Here is a 21194-nt window from a genome sequence, read left to right as displayed (position 1 = left end):
CCGGGGCGCAGGGGATTGTGGGACGGCGGCGGACCCGCGGGAGGGGCGGGGCCGGGGGGGGCGGGGCGGGGGCGGGGCGGGGCGGGGCGGGGCGGGGCGGGGCGGGGCGGGGAGGGTCTGGCCGCCCCGAGGCGAAGTGGCTCGCGGTACCATGGAGGGGTTCGGCTGCCCTCAGATCCGTCGTGGCGGGCAGAGAAGGGCTGCCCTGGGCCTCCCCCTGGCATTCTGTGAGACGGGCTGCCCCATGGTGGCCCAAGATGGGCAGCCTTGAGCACCACCATAGCACTCTGACACGTGCTGCCCTCAGCCCCGCCATGGCACCCTGAGAGGAGCTGCCCTCATTCCCCATGGTGCCGCGAATGGAGGTATCCCAAACCACGGTCCCTGAGGGGGCAGCCCTCAGCCTCACCATGGTACCCAAAGAGGGGCAGCCCTCAGCCCCACCATGGCACCCAGAGCAGGGCAGCCCTCAGCCCCACCATTGGAGCAGCCCCCAGTCCTGCCATTGCACTCTCGGAGGGGCTGCCCTCTGGCCCATCATGGAGCCCAGAGATGAGCAGCCCTCGGCCCTGCTATGGTATCTCAAGTTTCCCTGAGTGCCACCATGGCACCTCCCAGAGGAGCAGCCCACAGCCCTACCAAAGCACTCAGTGAGAGGGGCTGCCCTCAGTCCCAAACAGCCCCAGAAAGGGGCTGCTTTCAGCCTTGCCATGGCGCCCTGAGGGGGACAGGCACACCTCTGCCCAGCTGGGAATTAACCAGGCCCTTGTAAGCCGGAATGAACAAGGGAATGAATGAAGGGCTTTCATACCCTTCTCAGAAGCCTTTCTGTTCTGACTGTGCAAATAAAAGCCTTCTCTTTGAGGCACTGCACTGTTGGAATATGGGTGTCCTCAGCACAAACTGCACAGTTGCAGTCTGTCATGGCTCATGTTGGTCAGCAGCTCTGTCAGTACTTCATGCAGGTTGCTCCTTCCAAGCTGCTGCTAGCACTCCCACACTTTGTCCTGATGCAGCTGGACACTGTCATCACTGCAGACAGAAAGAGGTGCTTGAGCTGGCACACAGTCCCTCTGGATTTTGGGTCCCCCACAGAGCAGCTGCCCAGGCAGTTTCCTTGCCTGGGGTGCAGAAAAGCCCTGGCTCCAGCACCATGAGGGAGCACAGGCCGGAGGGGAAGGTGTGGATAGCATGTGGGATGATACATCTCCATACAGACCTAATCCTGTATTGCACACCCTTCCCAGGGTTAAATTCTGAGCTACCTCAGAGGCCTCCTCCAGCCCACACAGCTCAGCCGTAGTTCCTTTGAGCCAGAATAATGCAGCAATAGTACAGTTCCTAATTAAACACCCACTTAGGAAGATAGAGCTATGCCATGGATTACATTTCCTGTGGCCTATATACTCCCATGTGATCGGCATGCAGAGCTGTCAGAAGGCTGTAGCTCTGTGTGGCATTTCTAATCACACAAAGATTTCTTCAAAGCTACCAGAGCTTGACTGCCGATGCTCTTGCCTTGAGGGAGGGTTGTAAGCTCATTTGCAGGGGAGAAAGACAGACAGACAGAAAGGAAGAGGACAATTGGCTTTAAGTCGATTTTTAATGAGGCAGGATTTCTCTAGTCTGTACTTTGACACACAACTTTGCTCCTGACCAGGATCCACTTCAAACGACAGAGGCGACATTTCTCTGGCACTAATCTAATTCTTCATCATAATTGCATTTGGCAGAGCTGGGTCTGAACAGTGCCGCCCCGTGGCATCGTTCTGAGGGATAAACAGGAATTCTGGGCTTCTGGCTTCCATAGATCCGCTTCCTTCCCTTTGCTCTGCTCTGCATGGAAGTTTGACCAGGCAAAATGGGATAATCACAGCTCTGTCTGGGATGGCCTGGAAAGACAGGCTGGCCAGCATGGCATCATCTCTGGAGTGATTTCAAATGTTTCTGAAATTTCCCCACATGCACTGCTGCAATGGTTTCATGCAGTGTTTGTGTGCACATGTGGTGCTTTCTGGGCCAATCCAACATGCAGCACAGCCTCTCAGCCCTGTAAATGTGACCAGTGCTTTGACCATGTCTAGCTCTTTGGACACGTGCTGCATGGAACATCCTGCACAGGAATAACAGCACCCTGTGCTGTGGTGTCACAGGATCTCACAGCTCCAATGCCTCTAAGGGAGACTTACAAATCCCTCAGCAAATGTTTATTGTCAAACCACACAACCCCTGCATCATGTCAGCCTTGTCATTGTTGGATAATGTACCATCTTATTTTTTCCAAATGTAATATATTTGATATGAGTGTTCTCCCTGCAAATTTTACTTTAGCTGTTCTTTCTTCTTTAATAACCCTCCCACGCTACTGGCTTTATTTCCTCCTGCTAATATTTCAGTCTTGTTTCCAGTTCTGATCTTCTCTTTCTCCTTTTGATACTACTTTATTTATGTGATCCCAGATTACTGATACCTGTACAAGGCACTGCTCAAAGCCTGAGAGACACCCAGGGTGAAAAGAGCCCACATTCCTGTAGAAGTAACAACCTCTATCCCAGAGTGACTGAACCAGGAGAATAGAGCTCATGATAGACACACAGAAAGCCAACAGAGGAGTTTTATGAACTTACACTGTTTAAAGTAGCTCACCACAAAATAAATATCTATTTCTCTGCAGATTTAGCTGTGGAAGCAGAGGATCTCCTTGGAGACAGACAAATCAATGCCTGCTCCAGAGCTGGCACTCTGGAAAGATGACAGAAGCAGCTCAGTTGAAGAAATAGAAGCTCCAGTAATGGAAATAACTCGCCACAAAGGAGATTTGTGAATAGAATCCTAAAAGATATCTAATCTGGCCTTTTTCCAGGAGCTATGTAGACAACAAACCAGGGCTTGAGACCAAGGTCAGTGTACTAAATGAGAACATGTTAGTTTTTTGGCTAGAAAAGTTTACAGAAGCAGCTCAGCAACACAAATACAACACCCATCTTGTGGAGATGAAATAATATTGTATTGAGAGTTTCTTGAAGTTCTTAGCTTCTTTCTCATGAAAGGTGCTTAATATGATTCTAGCACTGTAAAGAATTTCACTTCTAGCAATAAGTACTTATATCTTCTAGAAGTAAGATTTATAATTAATAACATTCCGATAAAATGGAAAGAATCAACACTGAATTCCAGATAATCAGTATGCCAAAAGGAGGGTGAAACCTCTGTTCTGTATGGTAACATTGACAGTTCCAGCTGTGGCAGGCATCAGCCTAAAAGAAAGTCCCCCAGGGCTACGGGAATCCAAATCAATTCAGGAGTCAGGCTAGAGGAAAAAGAAAAGCATAAATATTCAAACATCTTTTAGAACCAATGATATTGGAAGGGTATGAACACAAGGAGGGGAATGCTTCAAGAAAGTACATGAAGCAAGAGGGAAAATTAATGAGAACAAAGCAATGCAAAGAAAATAAAAATAGAAAAAGAGGACAAGGTTAAGGGCAGATAGAAGCCCTTTTTCAGAGGTGTAAAATAATTTTGGCAAGTAGAATGCATGCTGAAAGGCACAGTCCTCTTTTGGATTTAGCAACTGTTGCACTTATTTCTAGAAAAATATGAACTACTAATCCTGAGACCTTGCATTTAAGAACTGAGCAGCTGCACACACTTTGGAAATGCAGTGTGAATTATATCTCATAGCCAATTAAATAAGTAGCATAAAAGAGCTCTATTTTAAAATGTGTTTGATTGTGTTACAAACGTGACATGTCCATTTGTTTTCACTGAAAATGTGGTCAGGCATTGGAAGGAATCTCCCGGGACAGTGGTGGAGTTACCATTCCTTGAAGTGCTCAAGAAACAACTGGAGGGGCACATCAGCCCAGCACAGAGCAGAGGCATCCAGCCTTGCCCAGGTCATGGATTTCCTGCCTGTGAGAAGATCAAACCTGCAGTGAATCCACAGCACTTTGTGGCTCTGTGATGTCCTGATCCCTTTGCCTTCTCCAGGTTTTGTTCCAACCTGTGCTCTGGCTCACTGCAAATACACCAGGCCATGCTTGAGACTTTTTGGCTGCTATGGGTTGCTTTTCTTCTTCCCTTTTTCCCTTTGTGCCCTGCTAATCCAGTCACCTCCCCTGAAGTGGCCGAGGTTGTTATTCCTGCCAAGGGAAGGAGGGCACACAGAGCCTTCTGTCCCCAGAGCGCTCGCCTTGGCCCAGGCACAAATGGGAGCTTTCCTTTCCTCCTGCTCAGAAGGCACCACCAAGGAGGGGTTTGGCCATGGAAACTGGTAAGAGAAATGCACAATATAAAGGAAGATTTACAATCTAAAGCTGAAATGTTGGAAGGAAGGTGGGAGAAAGGAAGGAATAGGCAGGGACACATTTGGGGGCTCAGAGCCCGTGAGCAGCACAGTTTAATGGGGCCAGGGGAGCCTCAGAGGCTGTGACCCTGCTGGAACTGCCTGACTTGAATAAGGAGGTTTTTAGCCTTGTGAGGCAGGGTTGGGTGTCTTTGGGGTGTTTGGTGGAGCAAGGAGCTTGTCAAGGAATGGAGAAGCCTGGAAACTCCTCGGGGACCCTCCTCACCTTCGGTCCTTCCGCAGCTCTGTCAGGCACGTTGGAAATTTGTCTTTCCCACAAGGTCAGCGACAGCCTTGAGCATTTGCTGGGTGTGTCTGGAGCATGGGGGCAAAGAGAAGGTGTGGGCTGAACATCAGCTCTGCTCCTGCAGCTGCTCTGAGACAGAGCTCAGGGGGATGCAGACAGCCAGGAATGCAGGGGGCGTCTGTCTGCAGCAGGGGGCTCAGCCTGCACTGCTGGTTTGGGTGGCTTGGGATGGTTTTCTGACAAAGCTGTAAGGCTTGACAGGTGTGCCACAGAGGAAAGGAGAAATTCAGTGTGTGCAGCTCATGGTTCCAGCTTTCTTCTCCAGGAATGGCTTTGGGCTCAGTAAGGACTCACTGTTTGCAGGCTCAGTGTTATTTCCCACAGCACACTGTTGCTTTTGAATTGCATGCCAGGATCTGGGAAGGTAGGAGGAGGAGAGAGGGTGAGCCCCTGCCTTCCTTTTCTCAATCAGTTTCTCTTTTTCAAAGGCACTTTTTGGTATTGAAAGCCTTCTTTATATATATTACTGCTGCACATCTATATGCCTGTCTGTGTAGAAAGCTGCATGGAATAATTGAGTTTTACACCTTCCAGAATTGCTGCCACTAAATTTCTTAAATTCCTCCTTTTATTACTTAAAAAAGGGAAGATTTAAGAATTCAGAAACAACACAAACATTTCCCTACCTGAACCTTCCTGGTGATCAAAATTGGAGAGGATTTTCCAAACCTGAGTTCTGACACAAACACCCACGGGGGCTTTTTGTACATCCCCGTGTTCCTTTCTAGAGTTGTCCTGTGCATGGAGAACTCTAACCAGCTGTGGGGTGAATTGGGCCGTGTGTAAACAAACAGGCAGGGCTGAGGTGGCCCCTGAGGTTTGCAAAGGAATAAAGTAGCACAGAACTGCCTCTGATTTCCTTGGCAGACAAGAGGCAGCCAGAAGGAACGAGCTGCTGCCTCTGTGACCCATTTCCCTGCGGTTCCAACCTTAAAACAATTCCAAAAATCGGAGCTGTGCTTCTCCTCGGCTCAGAGAAGGGTTGGAGGGAAAAGCAGAGCCATCGGTTCTGTTCCCTTTCGGCCACTAAGGGGAGCTGCTCGTTGGCAAATTCGGTTGTGTGACCCAGGGGTTCCAAAGCCCCCAAAACTGGTTCGTGCTCTTTGTGTTACAACCACTGTGTGCTGCACCAATCCTGATTTCGACTTTGCTTTTGTCCTCCAGGGTGAATAACTGCATTGGATTTTCTAACTACAAATTCTTTCTACTGTTCTTAGCCTATTCTTTGTTGTATTGCTTGTATATTGCTGCAACAGTCTTCAAGTATTTCATTAAGTATTGGACAGTAAGTCATGAAATCCGGTTACTTTTTCATCTCCTGTCAGTCTCGTGGGCTTTAGTGACTCTCGGTGCTCTGTTGCTCTCAGGCAGTGGAGGGGCTGCATTTTCCTGGGAGGTGTTTCCTGGCCCCTTTGGGACTCTACCTCCTGTTAGATGCACAAAATACACAAAGCAAGAAGCCAGGAATTTCAGACTGTAGATTATTTTCTGGCAGAGAGGCTCTATCCCTTCCCTGTCCTTGTGTTTGCATGGGTGTCCCTTGGAAAGTTTGGCATTGATGTGTAAGGTCCTGGCAATGATTTGTACATATTTACTGAAAAGAAAAAATGGGTCAAACCCCCTTGTTCATTTTCTAACCCCCCTAGGCCTCCTTTCTCGATTCAAAAACAGCGACTCAAAGGAGGCTTTTATTCAGCTCCCGGGGGCTGTACCGGAGCGCGCAATGCGGGCAGGGCCGGGGCCGGGCCGGGGCTGGAGGTGCCCGCCCGGTGCCGGTCCCGCCCCCGCGCTGCGCTCCCGCCGCGGGCCTGAGCGGCGGCGCCGGCCGCCAATGGAGCGCGGGCGGCGGGCGCGCTTCCCCCGCCCCGGCGGCGCGCACGGGGGCGCGGCCCCGGCGCATGGAGGCGATGCCCTGCCAGAACCAGCGCCTCGGCCCGCGGCCTCAGGATGAGCCGCCGGCGGCCGCCACGGCCACGGCGAGCGGCGGCTCCCGGCTGATCCGCTTCGCCGAGCCCAGCGAGGACAGCGGCTGCCCCAGCCCGGACAGCAGCAGCAGCAGCAGTAACGGGGTGGTGGCGGTGGCGCCGGTCCCCGCCGGAGAGGGCGGCGCGCCGGCCATCGGGCCGCAGCTGAAGCTGCTGCCCATGAACGACCAACTGCGGGAGCTGCAGACCATCATCAGGGACAAGTGAGCGGCCCGGGCCGAGCCGAGCCGAGCCGGGGCGTGTGGGCTGGGGAGGGGCCGCGGCGGGCCGGGGAGACGGACGGGGATCGTCGCCTGTCGCTCGCTCCATCCTTCTCTCTTCAGGGAGCCGCAGCCCCGCCGAGCGGCTCTCAGCCGGGCCCTGGTGCCGGCTGCCCGGCTCGGCGCTGCCTGCGGGGTCCCGGCGGGCCCGAGGGCCCAGCCCAAAGCCGGCGGGACGCGCTGCCGTGCCGCGTGTGCCGGCTGGAGCGCCCGGGCCGGCGGCGCGGCCATGTCTGGTGAGGCGGGCCCGAGGGCAGGGCAGGGCAGGCAGAGCTCCCGGGGGCTCCCTGCCCACCCCGCCGCGGGGCTGCCGGGCACCGAGCGCCTCGGAGGGTCTTTAAGCCCCTCACACTCTCGGGCGGTCCCTGATGGCGGTGTTTGCTCACCTCCGCCCTGCGGGCGGCTCAGAGCCTGCGTGCCACATCATCGGCACAGGGAGCGTGCAGTACAATGTGCGCAAAGCCCTGGGGAAAGCAGGCTGTACCTTAGGGACCCGCGGGCGGGCCCGGCAGCAGCTGGGGCTCATTGCCGCTCTGTGGAGATCGCATCCTGCAGGCAGCTGGGGGCCGGGAGCCGTTCCCAGGCTCTGCCTGGGGACACCTGTGAGCACCATGTTCCACAAGACAGCTCAGGTGTTGGGCATGTCCCTCCCTCCCACTGATCACGTTTGTAGCTGTGCTTGTTCAGCACTGGGAAGGTGATAGTGGAAGGTATTAAATATAGCATACAACAGAAGACAAACTTCAGTAGCATCCATCTATTAAAAACTACTGGTTTGCAAGAACCACTAGCAAAGAGGTGTGAAATCAAGTCTATTAATAGAGTGATCAGGTTCTGAATAAAACCCTTTCTTCCTGTGACACAGTGGCTTTCTGACATCTGCAATAAGTCATTGCAGAGACACTGTTCCTTGCTGTGTTTCACATCTGTCCATCTACATAGTCCATGGTCTGCTAGTTTCTGGCTCTTGAGGCTCAACTTTGTAGCTAACAGTAATTCATTTTTTAATGCAAAACTGATCACTGTTTCTCAAAGACAGTACTTCCATTAATTTTATTTACTTAGCTGAGCCTTGTTATCTTAAACTAGTTTGTGGAGGCTTTTCCTTAATTTTCAAAGCATTGTGAAAAACAAAACCTGTCAGCAGGAACACCAGAGGCAGTGCAGTCTTGATGTAAGGAGGGCACTCATGGCAAGACCACACAGATCTCCAGGTGAGCACACCCACCTGGCAGCTTCTCTGTGGAGCTGAAAAGGAATCTGGGAGAGGGCTAAGCAGAGAGAGACAGAGAGGGAATCCAAACTGGGCTTGGTGGTAGCCTCTGAAAGGTTTTGAGGGTAGTGAAAACCATATAATTTTGATGTCTAGACAAATACTAGCAATGTAATTACTTTACTCAGAGGTTTTGTTAGTATTATTTTGTTATACATGGGTTTTGACCTCTTTCAAATACATTTAAGAGGTTTCTGGTTACAGTGAGCTTATCCAGAAAGCAGCAGCTGCAATTTTAACTTTAATGAAGGATATTCTTTGGAATTACATCTGCTTTATTGCACAAGACTTTAGTAAGAGGAAGTCTAGAATAGGATGTGTAAATAGTGAATTACTCAGAGCAGCTGCAGCAATTGCAGGCTGTACTTTATTCTGAGTGTGATGTTGCCCTGCAAGTGGGGATGGAACTGTCACTTCCAAGCTCTCTTCCCAACCAGTGAGGAAAATCAGGTAGCAGCCTGCTCAGAAAGGTTGTGTTTGTAGGTAAGGACAGTAGGGAAATATTATTTTTGTGTTCTGTCCCAGGAATTCAGCTGCATCTCATTAAGAGACCTCGGACTGGCCTATTTACGTGCCTGTCATTCATGGAGATGCTGAAGGGAGAAGAGGATTTTTTAGGCACTGTTCATTAACCTTATGCTGGGCAGCTGCAGTCTGCCCTAAGACACTCTGTAGCTACTGTAGCATTCAAAAGAAACTCCTTCTCCTCAGAACTGTGTTTGTGAACTGGCAGCAATGTGGCTCAGAGCAGCTACTGGTCAAAAAACCTAATTTAAGCTGATGGAGAGGTGTTTGACATACAGTGCTTGGGAAGAAGGAGAAGCTTCATCTACAGGCAGTTAGAGCGCTGTCACTTAGACTTTCTGGATTAAAAAAGAACAGGTAACACCTTAAGGAGAATATTTAGAATCCTCAGTGCTGCAGAGGATGGATGTTCCAAATACAGCAATACCTGAAAATGGCAGACATTAAAAGGCAAGCTCCTGGGGAGTGAGAAATGCAACAAAAGTAGGGAAAAAACCCAGTCAATTTGGGACTATTACTGTAAGTGGGGAAAGGGTAAATACTCAGATAGATAATCCCAGTGAGCTGGGATGGAGCTAAGGTCTGGTCAGCCAGATGGAGAAGGCTTTGAGGACTCTGTTTTGTCCATAGCATGAGCTGCTCAGAGAGGTGGAAAGCTCTTTCCTTGTTCCTGAGAGGATTCAGAGAAAGAAATCATGGCCTTTCAATTGGTATTACTGTAAAGAAAAACACACCTTGGCTGGTCATGGTGCCTCATGGGATTCAGAGGTGGCTGGCTGGGACAGGGATGTCCTCCTGGCAGACTGAAATGGCACTTTTGCTTCCTTAAAATTAACAAGAGCTTGGTCTGTGTGCCAGAGTCGGGGAGATGAATAGATCACCTCAACTTCACTGTGCCTGGGTTTCCTCATTTTCCCTCAGCCTCGTCACTTCTGCTCAGCAAGTGCTTAATGGGTGCCTTTCCTACTGAGTGGGATATGGACCTTGAGTGCTCTGATGGGATGTGAGCTGATGCACTGAAGTACAGAACATTCTAGAACAGTTAGTCTCTTTACAAGAAGGGAATGATCTCAAGGTAATTTCCAGCCTCAGATGTGAATCAGGGATCTGGAAGCTGAAATGAATAGTGCAGTGATGTGTTTATATAGAAGAAAATCCATTAGCTCAGGCTGGCAGTGTCATTTTAACTCATGATTTAGCAGGAGCTAAATCCAGGTACTTTGAGGTTCTTGTGTCTGTAGGGTGAGATCATTCTGTGGTATTCTGCTAAAGCTTCTTATTCCCTAAGGAGCAGAGTCATAACATAGAAATGCAGATGGCAGAGTGGCTGGATGTGCAGTCCTGGCTGCTGCACAGAGCAGGGGGTTCAGGAGGGTGTAACTCACCTGTGCTGCAGGCAGGGAGGGTGGGATCCCTCTGCATCCCACCCCTAGCATGGAAATAATTAAACACTGCAGTCCATTAAGTACTGAAGTGCTGCAGGTAGAGCATGGACCTGTTCCCAGCTACCTCATCTCCCCGAGTGCCAACAGCTCATCCAGTGCCTTCAGTTTTCATAAAAGCCTTTCACAAATCCTCTGTAGGGAAGTGGCTTTTTTCCAGCCTGGCCCTCACCCTGGTGTCTCAACAAGTTCTGTGAGGTAATGAGAGAAACAGGAATTAGTGAAGCCCCAATACCTGCAGACCTGGCAGTGTTTGTCACTAGTATCAAGTGCTAAGGTAGGAAGAAACCCTGCAGCTACTTTATATTACAATACAGTCCCCAAAAACCCATTTCTTCCCACCTCCCAAGATGAACACTGTGATGTCAGCCACACTCCCCTGCCTTCAGAAACAAAGTGAAACTCATTTATATTGTGTAACACAATGTTCCTGCTACAAGTTAGGTTTTAATGCCTCATATTTTTAGATGTTGTCTTGTTACTTGATGAAGCAGCTGAAACAGTTTCTAGTCTGACATGAATTGTTGCTTTATGTATTTCTAGCTGGTATTTAGGAAGAACAGTTACAGTGTTTTCACACAAACCCTTTCTTTTCCTGCCCCTGGCAATTCTGACAGGATGTGGGGTTTGAGATGTGGTCTCAGCTTTCCAGCTGCCCCTGTACACGTGGTCTGACATTTTCTGTATTACTGTTATTTGTCTGCACTGTCATTTTCTGTTTCCTTCCCTTCTAAAAAACCAGGTATGACCAATGAGGGGTGCTCAGTGAACTGTGCAGAGGAACATCTGTGTCTGTGCAAGGACAGAGGAGTTGGTTCAAAGCCTCATTATCTGCATTAATATCTCAGAGTATTCACTCAGAACACGTTATCACTTTGCAGTCAAAACTGTGGTCTGGACATTGTTGGGTCTTACACCTATTTGTGAAATTCAGCTACATTTTCTGAAATGCCAGTCTGGAAGAACCTAGATAGGCCACTTTGCTACTTCCCTCTTTTAAAAATACTTATCTACACCACAGATAGAAGTATGAAACTTTCCAAAAACCTTAATAAATTCAGGGCATATAATTGTACAGATTTGGGGTTGGGTTTTTTTGTTTAGTTTTTTTTTTTTTTTTCCAGTTTTGGGGTCTTTTTGAGCATTGCCTGTCTAGTTAATGTCAAAATAGCAGAAAGTTAGGAATATCCTGTCAGTACCAAAAAGAAGGGGAAAAAAAAATCAAACATTATTTTAACAGTGTGTTATTAATGCAAGGAATGAAACTAGATTAGGTTACTGCTCTTTTAAAACCTCTTTTTTAAAGTGGGAATAAGTGACTGGTTCCTAGGCAATGAGCAGGCAAACCTTTTGACTTTCATTCATGTAAGCATGAGGTGTCTCAGAATCTTGGGGATTAAATACAAAATGGTATTTAAGGAGACATGCAGAGTATTAGGGCTTGAAAACATGAGAGGGATTAATAGAACATTTCATTTAAGAGTACCTCTTACCATGTTGGTGCTGTGTCTGAAGGTTTTCAAAGGCACTGTCCTGTGAGTGTTGGCTCCTTGATCAGAGGTGTGTCCTATTCTGGTGTAGTGAGAGTTGCTCTTGGCATGGGAAGTAAGGTGTTAAAGCTGCTTTCAAAATTCAGGCTTTTAACCTTTCATTTTGCCTTCTGAAGGGGCCAAAAGCCACACAGGCACACCAGCAAAAGGTTGTACCCAAACTAATAAGAGGCAGAGAGGTGTTTTCATGGGAATGCTCATTAATCCCTGCTCAGTTTAACCTCACATTCACTGATCTAATCACACTCAGTGAGTTCCAGATAAGACAGGATGTGTCTCCTGCTTATCAGGTGTGTTGTCAGCCCTGGGCTAAGCATCTGCATGATCATTGCCCCACAGTTTCTGTCTGACTGGAGGACAGGCAAGCAAAGCTCACTTGCTCAGAGCTGCAGGGAGTGCAGGAATATCTGAGCTCAGGAGGTGTTTTGGAGCTGAGCTGGAGCAGCAGTACCATGGGAAACCCAGAGAACATCATCCTCTCGTGTTTAATTGCTGCTGGAACAGAGCAGCAGCAAGAGCCAAACCCCAGTGCTGGCTCACTGCATCTCTGCCACCCACCAGGAAACCCAGAACCTCTGGGATAAATTCAGTATATGACAGGAGACTTTCCTCTCATCTGCCTTGGAATAGAGTATTTAATGTTGTGTTTAAGCAATGTTCTTAAAGTTATTCCCCAACTTACAAGGTAAATTATTACCTTTTTCAGGAAATCCAGTAGAGGAGACTTCGTATTTTCTGCTGATCGTCTGGTAGGTGAAGAATTTGTACTTCTTGATATTGTACTGTAACTCTTCCATGAAATGAGTCTTTCAGACAGAGGAATGGTAGTGTGACAGCAACTTTTCTACCCAAAGGAAATTGCTGTGTGACTGCAACTTTCTATATAGGGACTTCTGTTCACTGTTTCATCTCAACAGGTTCCAGAAACCATGGTGTTACCAGCCACAGCTACTTGAGGACAGAGACCTGTAGTAATAAGAAAATTCTGTTCAAAAACAGATACACAGAGGTTGCAGATAATTGAGTTTTAGGTTGAAGCAGCACTTTTGATCTTGTGAACAAAGCAGTACAATTTCTTACAGCCTGGATGTTACCAGTTGCTTGCATGCAGCAGTGCCTCCTGGCCCTTGGTGTATATTAGATTATTAGCTCTGGGTGCATCCACATGGAGCATTTGTCTTTAGCCATATGGTGGTTACTGGCAGGGACAAAGCAGTTTGAAGTTTTCACATGTTTTAGTAAGAACAAAGACTGCTGGGAGTGTAGCCTTTATCTCTTTCAAATTACAAGCTTACAGAAAACCCCAGCACTTGCTACTGCACACACTTGTGTCCACAAGGGTGTTTGCTTTTTGCAAGTCCACTCTCATTAACAGAGGGAGGTGTTTTTTCCCTTCCAGCATAGTCCAGAGACCTTTCACAGTTACAGCCACAGCAGGCAGCTCTCCTGTGCTGAGCCCAGGCTTAATCCAGGCTTGCTCAGCTCTAGATATGACCACAAAGATTGTGACTGCAGTGCTGTTTATCTTCATGGCTTTCCCCTTCTTGAGGATGTTTCCTGCATTCCAGTACCTTACTGTTAGTGTGAAGGACCTTTTTCCATGTACCTTCTCACCTTTCTCAGGTGTCCTGTCCTGTTCTGAGGCAAACACTGATTTTTTTCCCCCTCTCATTGCTGGAAGCTGCAGATCCAGGCAGTGAGTTCAGGTCCTTGCAGCAATGTCCTCTATGGGTGGCCAGCAAAGCCAGAGAGCCCCTGTGTGCTGCAGCTCCTTGCCACAGAACCTGCTCCTCTGTTTTCCATCTTGTGGGAGGAATTTTGCACAAAAGAATATGTAGCACTCTCATTTTCTGAATATTTTTCCTAGGTGTGACAAAGAACAGTTATAATTTCATGTGAAATTTGGTCTCTGCTAAACTTGGCAAAGTGCAAACAGTTATGACTTGCCATGTTTGTCACCCAGAGAGCAAACAGAGCTTAATGGCAAGAGGCAATGCATGAAGAAAAGTGTGGGGTTATAGGGGAAGAAAATACACCTTGTTGCAGGGAGGAAATGAGAATGAAGTTAAACTTGAGAAGGAGAATGAAGAGAATGAAGTGAAAGTGCCTTGGCAGCTGTTAGGGGCAGTGTCTGCTGAGGTCTTAAGGAGAGATTCTAAAGGGTGATGGATTTCTGGGGGTGCAGTTTTTTCTTCTGGCAGTTTGTTTCACACATAAGGGGATGACTCAAAGGAAATGTTTGAAGGTACTTGTGAGAAAAAGGAGTTAATGGGTGGTGGAGGTTGGCAGGGAATGTCTGAATGCCACTGCCAGGGCTGTGATCCTGAGGCTGAAAGAAGTGAGGTTAAAGTCATGAGGAGGAGTCATTTCAAAATGGTTTGAAATGCTGAGTGCAAAGAGATGTACAGATGCAGAGGATGCTCTGCCTCCTTTTGAGCTTCCAAGAAAAGCCACACATAATGGGTTACAGGATTTTCTACCTTGGGACCAAAGCTTTACTTCCTGTTTCATGAGGGGCTGTAATAACACTGGTTTTATCTTCTAAGCAATGGCAGCCACCTCTCTGGGAAAGGAGCAGCTGCTTCTTGGGGCAGGAGAGAAAAGAGGAGGAAATTAATCCCTGAGTGTGGAGGTGGCAGGAGGCACAGTGCAAAAATAAATGTTTTATCAACACTGACAAGTTTACAAAGAATCCTTCCAGCCTCTGTGTATAACACTGATAAGTGTAGGGAGATCACAGAGATTATTTGACCATGAGACCTTTACTGGATTACTCCAAACTTTTGGCAGATTGGATGTGGAGCAATATCAGCACTACAAGCAAGATGAAAAAGGCTTTTCTTCCAAACCTGGCAAATAGGTTGGCTTTTTTTTTTTGGTGAATTAAGTTCAAAAACATAAAATTGGGTACAAATGTCCCAGAAACTGACCACAACCTCTGAGTATGACTGGCACAAACACAGCTCCGAGAAGAAAAAGTTGTACTAAAATGACTAAAAATACCTTGAAAGAGAGATGATAAATGTAAGGGACCATTTCTAGCAGAGGCTGCTTGTGTGCCAGGAACTGGGGCAGAATGGAAGGACAGGAAAACCTTCCAGGCTGCCCTCTGCAATAAGAACTGCCTTGAAGTGAGCAGTACACTTGCTCCATCCCAGGAGCATTGCCTCACTCTCCATCCCACAGTGAATTTTGAATAATCAGTGATTTTTTTAGTTAAAGCTCTTGCTTGGCAGTAGCTTTCCTTGAGCAGTTCTGGGCTGAGAATCTTTGGCTCATGAACAGAGAGAATTCTCACATCTTTAATCCCCAGAGCCTCCTCCAGGTCACTCATTCTGGCTGCAGGTGGATGTTTGGTGCTTTGCAGGGCAGCACCAGGGGAGGGCTGGGGGGCTCATGAGCTGCCCCTCCACCAGCAGCACCTGGAAACCAGAGCTGGGAGGGGCTGGGAGATGGAGGTGATAAAGAGATTCTGACTTGCCTTTGGGCACTGGTGGTGTGTGTGCATTGCTGCAGCTTCTGGGGCTGTTCTGGCAGCCCAGCTGCAGTTTAGTCCTAGAAACAGGGATGTGAAAATAGAGCCTGGCTGAGGGGGAACTTCACCTTTCCCTCACCAGGATTTCCTGTCAGCAAATGGAGTTACATTGGTGCCCCACTCATCTGTTGAGAATAATTTGTCTGTGAAGCCTCTGCCTACCAGATGTAAATAAAATCAGTTTTATGATTGCTTATGAACCCCTCTCTTTTCCCAGTTTTGTTCTGCAGTGCCTTTGTTTGATTTGTGGCCAAAACATAGGCCTCACCCCCAAAAAGTCTCTAAATTCTAATTGCTGTTAAAGAGACCCTTTTAGACCCTTTGGCCTCACCCAGTCCTTGTAACTACTACTGCCATGTCGTGCCTTATCTCCAGAGATAACAATCCCTTTAAGCTGACCCATCTGCTTGGTCCCACAGATCAGACTCGTGGTTGAAGAGGGACTGAACCAACTGCCCTACACAGAATGTACTGTGACCACTCCTACAGGTATGTGGGAAATCACCCCTGGCCTGGGTAGGACTGGAGGTGGAACTGATACCAAAATACAAAGAATTATTTCAAGAGTTACAGAATATCCTGAGGTGGAAGGGACTCAGAGGATCATTGAGTCCAATTCCCTGCTCCTCAGAGAACAGCCTAAAACTGAAGCCTGCAACATCCAGATGTTCTTTGAACTCTGACAGACTTGGTGCCTCAAGCATTTCCGTGGGGAGCTCTGAGGAGATCAGAGTGACTGTCCCTGCTGGTTTAGAAAGCTACAAGGCACATAACAACACAACTGAGCAAAACAGTCAACAGTCGTTTCACTGAGGATTACAGTGGCCTTGCAAAACCATGATGAAAATGTGTATGTGCAAGAGCAGTTCACCTGCCCACACCACAGCCTTGAACTGAAACTGCTGACATTTCACATGCCCATCAAGGAAAAAGTGCTTGGCACAAGCAGCTTTGCTTTGCCAGCCTAAATCTGGCCCTGCAACTGGGGCCAGCTGGGAGTGAGGATGAGCAGGAAATGCAAAGTGGCACTAGAGAAAACCATTGCAGGAGCTGTGGTTCCTCCTGTAAGGTTACAGATCCTCAGGTGTGCAGTACTCAGGCAGCAGCTGAGTGCATCAGCAGGTTGGGGGGAGTGCTCATCTCCATGGTGTGACCCACAGCACCCTGTGAGATGTGCACCAGCTGAGTCCTGTTCCCCCTGAGAACTCCACCTGCATTCCTGCAGGGTGACACTCCCACTCTGCAGGGAAGCATTGGTGTGGCTTTATTACACTTAGAGAAATGATGAACTGCAAACCCTCAGCTGTGGAAGCAGAGTTCAGACACACCCCCCAGGAGCACCATCCCTTACCTGTGCTCATTTTTACATCAAACAGCAGTGGCTTCACCTTTGGTGTCACATCTGTTCCCATCAGTCAGTGACAGACCAGGACCATCTCCTCTCTGTCAGAGAGGGCAGAAGGGAGCAGCCACTGAGCCCTGGTTTCTTTCCTCACAGGACACAAGTATGAAGGAGTCCGATTCGAAAAGGGAAATTGCGGGGTCAGCATCATGAGAAGTGGTAGGTGCTGCTGGCTGCTGAAGGACTCACTTTAAATGCTTTGGAAACCTGGAAGCAACTTCCTTTCAAAGATGTACAACAAGAGGTTTATTCAAATTCTTTCTTTGCTGTCCTTGATAAGAGAATGTCCAGGAACACCTCCCATTAACGTTTAAGGAGCCAAATGGCTGGCACAGCTCTCCTGTGGCCCCTTCCCTGGCACTGTTCCCTGAGAGGGGCCAAGTGCCCTCCCCTGTTTCCCTCCTGTGCCCAGAGCCAGGGCCCCACCCCAGCCACACTCCGTGGGGGCAGAGTCCCTGTCAGTGCCCAGTGCTGGGCAAACCCTGGGATCTGGGCTGGCAAAGCAGCTCTGGCCCCACACTCTGCCCCACTCTCTGTCACTGGGGTGTCCCCAAACCCCACCTGCCCTCCTGACCTTTCCAGCTCCGTCCTGTGAGAGCTCAGCACAGCTGGGAGCACCAAACCCAGGGCTCAGGAGCACCCAGGAGACTCAGTTTGCTGTGAACAGGGGAAAAGGGGAAGAGCTTTAGGTGTTTTAATGCTTAGAACTGTGCAGCAGCACAGGGGTGGGACTGTCCTTTCGGGGACTGTGACTTGGGACTGTCCATTTGGGACTGTCTCTTTGGGGACTGTCCTTCTGGGACTGTCCATTTGGGACTGTCTCTTTGGGACTCTAATTTTGGGGACTGTTCCTTTGGGACTGTCCATTTGGGACTCTAATTTTGGGGACTGTCCCTTTGGGACTGTTCCTTTGGGACTATCCCTCTGGGGGCTGTTTGGGACTATTCCTTTGGGACTGTCCATTTGGGACTCTAATTTTGGGGACTGTTCCTTTGGGCCTGTCCCTGTCCCTGTAGCCCCTTGCCCAGAGTCACCATGTGCTGCTGTGTCTGTGCTGCCCCTGCAGGGGAGGCGATGGAGCAGGGCCTGCGGGACTGCTGCCGCTCCATCCGCATCGGGAAAATCCTGATCCAGAGCGACGAGGAGACGCAGCGAGCCAAGGTGTACTACGCCAAGTTCCCCCCCGACATCTACAGGAGGAAAGTGCTGCTCATGTACCCGATCCTGAGTGAGTGTCAGCACCCACAGCCGGGCTCCTCTGAGCTGGCACGGACTGACAATGTCCTCACTGGGCTCTGCTTGGGGTTTCTGCTTGACTGGGGACAGAGCAGGGAATTGATCAGGCTGTGCCAGGACAGAGAGGACAGCAAGGAATTGATCAGGCTGTGCCAGGACACACATTACTCAGCTGAGATTAAGAGTTAATATAAATTTAATTATATGAAATTTACCTTGGGAAAAGACTCAAACAGTATTTTTCTTATTCTGAGACATTTCTAGATTAATATTATAAGGAGTTTGGTGGGATGAGGTCACTTGTCCACTCTGATAATTAGGAGAACAAGGAGTATGTGCAGAGGTGATGCCTTTCCAGTGGGAAAGGACAGAGTCCTTTCAGTCACACCAACAGTACCACAGGTATTCTCAGACAGCTTAGGACAAGTTCATCAACCACAAAAACCCCTAAACCCTGACCCCTCTTTGCCCCTCAGGTACTGGGAACACGGTCATCGAGGCTGTCAAAGTGCTCGTGGAACACGGGGTCCAGCCCAGCGTCATCATCCTGCTGAGCCTCTTCTCCACACCTCACGGTGAGTGGGGGCACAGGAGTGAGCACAGCTGTGTCTGTGGGGACAGTGCCAGCAGTCACACAGGGGACAGGCAGGGCACAGCTGGGCCTCTGCCATGGCAGCATCGCTTTGCTCAGAGCAGGTTTGGGGTATTTTTGGCTGAATTTTAAGACTGAGCAATGACAGCACCGTGTTTGGTGTGGGCAGTGAGGAGGGGACTGAGTGGCAAAACTGCAAATGGGAGAGTGTTCCTAAGAGCAGGAGTTTGCAGCCCTGCCAGTGCATGGCTCACAGAGCAGTGCCAGGCCAGCTGCTGTTCTGTACCATGGAATGTGGGGGCTGCTCCAGCTCCAGAGCAACACCAGGAGTGGGAGCTGAATGGAGCTACAGAACTGGCCTGGCTGCAGGTTAAAGGTAGAAAGGGCTGTAAATGAGGAACATTTGCTTCTCTGGGAGGAAAGAGGATCTTGTGTGTTGTCTTAGAAATTGGCCCTGGCAGAAATTGCTATCAGAAAACTCAGCTGAGCTGCAGAGCAGCCTGTAGCCACTTTAATTGGGAGTATGGGTGTATGGGAAAGGCAATTCCAAAGAAGAAAGCCCCAAAACAGCAATCCCCTGAAGTCAGGCAGTTTTCCTCATAGAAGGTTAGCTAAGGCAGGAACAGGAAGAGGAGACAAGCACAGAGCCTGACTTACTTTTGGAATGCTGCTGATCACAATCTGACATGGGCTGAAGCACTGTAGTCATTATTGCCTTTGCTGTCTCTTCCAAGGTGCCAAATCCATCATCCAGGAATTCCCAGAAATCACCATTTTAACTACAGAAGTGCATCCTGTTGCACCAACACACTTTGGACAGAAGTATTTTGGGACAGACTGACAGTCTTGGAACAACTGGATATGACTCTATGGCATTACAAGAGGTTTTTTTACATTTTATTACTACTGAGTTGGCTGGGGCCATGTTTAAAAAGCTTTTTTGGCCAACGAGCTTAGGTTAGTGCTGGCCTGAACAGGGATCAGGCACAGTGACAAAGCACTCTGGTTACACGGTCAAGCATCTCCATGTTGGGGCTCTGTCATTGCCACACTCTGCTTTAACCTATTTATTCTTCTCCAGCCTGTCTGTGGCCGTCTGCAAGAGCAAAATAAACCCAACTAAACCCCCGGGGAGTGTCCTTCATTTCTAGGGTCACTTGGCATCACTCCAGCCACATTCCCATTCCAAATCTCAGGGTCCTCCTGAGCAGCCATGTGGATTTTTGGTCTTTGGCTGGTATAAAAGATACAACTCTTGGAGTTTTGCCCTGCAAACATTATTCTCAAATGGTGAAACAGCCCTGGTTGTCTTGCTTAGGGCTCCTGAATCAAGAAGATTCCTGTTGCAGCAGAGGTGCAAACTGGGTGGGAACTGGGGGTGGGAGCAGCACTGCCTGTGGAAATTCTACACACACAGAACTTGGGGAGTTCTGAGAGACAAAACTTGTGGCTGGATCAGTCTCACCAACCCTTTAAATGACAGGAAAACTGCAGCAAAAATCTGGAACTCGATTTCTAGTCCTGTTCACGAGCACCAGAGCCAGAAGACAAGCCTGGCCCTCAGGGCTCAGCTGCCTTTCCAAAGCCTCAGGGCACTCATTGTTTGGGTCACATTAAACATCAACCTGCAGCCAAATCCCTTCTTTCTTTTTCTGGCATCAAACTGCTGGCCAGTACCTCCCTTACTGTAACTTTGGGGAAATTCATGAATACAATAGAAACAATTATTATTTTTAAATATATCCATATTCTACAATTGCAGGATTAGGGAATGTTGTCTCAAGTAATGTCCTTACCTCTCATCAGGTGAGTGGAGTGCTGAGGTCTGAGCTGCCCACACCAATGAATCTTTTTGTCACAGATGAAGAAACTTCCCTGTTCCAAGCAGTAATTCCAATTAATTAAAGTTGTGTATCACTTCCAGAGAGGGAGTGTTCAGCCCAAGCATAGGAAATAACCATTCACAAGTCTAATGAATTAGCCAAAAATGTTTTAATGCAGTCCTTGCCTGCAGTGCAGTATAAACCATAATAAAAAACAACAAAGCAGAACATACAGGATATTCAGCTGTAGAAACTGTACAAACACTTGGAAAATGCCAGTAAAACTCCACAGAGCATCAGCATAGTCAGAGCATTGGTCTGACAGTAAAAACGAGTATCCAAGGCTTTTGTAAAAACCCATTTGATATCAAAAGTCTCAATGCCAGCAGCAGCAGCATTAAACTCCTGAACACAACACCCCTAAGGTGGGCAGCAATCCTGCTGTGACATTCCCTGCAAAATAATTACTTCCCATTGAATTAGGGGGAGGGATGTGTATTAAACCACCAGTTCTGACTGGAACACCCAGCCCCAGGCCATGCTAGGCTCCTAAGAGCAGCTGGATGCAGTTCCCACTCAGGGGGTGCTGCTGTGTCCCAGTTTTGGCAGCTCCATGGCAGTGCTGATCCTGCCCCAGAGGGAGCCCCCAGAGGGCTCCCCCTGACCCCCAGCAGCCCCTGCTGTGGGGTTCTGCTCCAGCCCCATTTGCCAGTGTGTGACACCCCCTGGCTTTCTGGATGACATTAAACCCTCCTGATACACTGACAACACCACAGCTCTGCCGTTCTCTGATCCTGAGATTCAGCTCAGTTCTGTCTTTGAGGGACCCCTTTGCACCACAAGCAGCATTTTCAGATGAGGAGCAGCCATCTGAGCAGGCAATTTTAAATTTATAAAATAACAAGACCTTTCCTAC

At 48.8% G+C, this 21194-nt stretch overlaps 1 protein-coding gene across 1 annotated transcript; it reads left to right on the top strand.

The window, feature by feature from the left end:
- Nucleotides 1-6527: 6527 nt before the first annotated feature.
- UPRT (uracil phosphoribosyltransferase homolog) lies at nucleotides 6528-19583 on the top strand. The gene is made up of 7 exons (XM_030967924.1): nucleotides 6528-6843; nucleotides 12397-12439; nucleotides 15645-15714; nucleotides 16724-16786; nucleotides 17694-17855; nucleotides 18340-18438; nucleotides 19190-19583. Exons 1-7 carry the CDS (start codon nucleotides 6554-6556, stop codon nucleotides 19294-19296), a joined length of 834 nt encoding a protein of 277 aa, XP_030823784.1. The 5' UTR covers nucleotides 6528-6553; the 3' UTR covers nucleotides 19297-19583.
- Nucleotides 19584-21194: the final 1611 nt, after the last annotated feature.

Source organism: Camarhynchus parvulus, chromosome 4A, assembly GCF_901933205.1.
Source record: "Camarhynchus parvulus chromosome 4A, STF_HiC, whole genome shotgun sequence".
NCBI lineage: Eukaryota > Metazoa > Chordata > Aves > Passeriformes > Thraupidae > Camarhynchus > Camarhynchus parvulus.
Note: the sequence above shows the minus strand (reverse complement) of the source record. Positions and strands in the feature narration are given on the sequence as shown.

Excerpts from the sequence above, each read along its gene's own strand:
- UPRT (XM_030967924.1), top strand. The coding sequence starts at position 6,554 with ATGGAGGCGATGCCCTGCCAGAACCAGCGCCTCGGCCCGCGGCCTCAG. Across the intron at positions 6,844-12,396 it reads CAGACCATCATCAGGGACAA|GAAATCCAGTAGAGGAGACT; the intron begins GTGAGCGGCCCG and ends TACCTTTTTCAG. Across the intron at positions 12,440-15,644 it reads TATTTTCTGCTGATCGTCTG|ATCAGACTCGTGGTTGAAGA; the intron begins GTAGGTGAAGAA and ends TTGGTCCCACAG.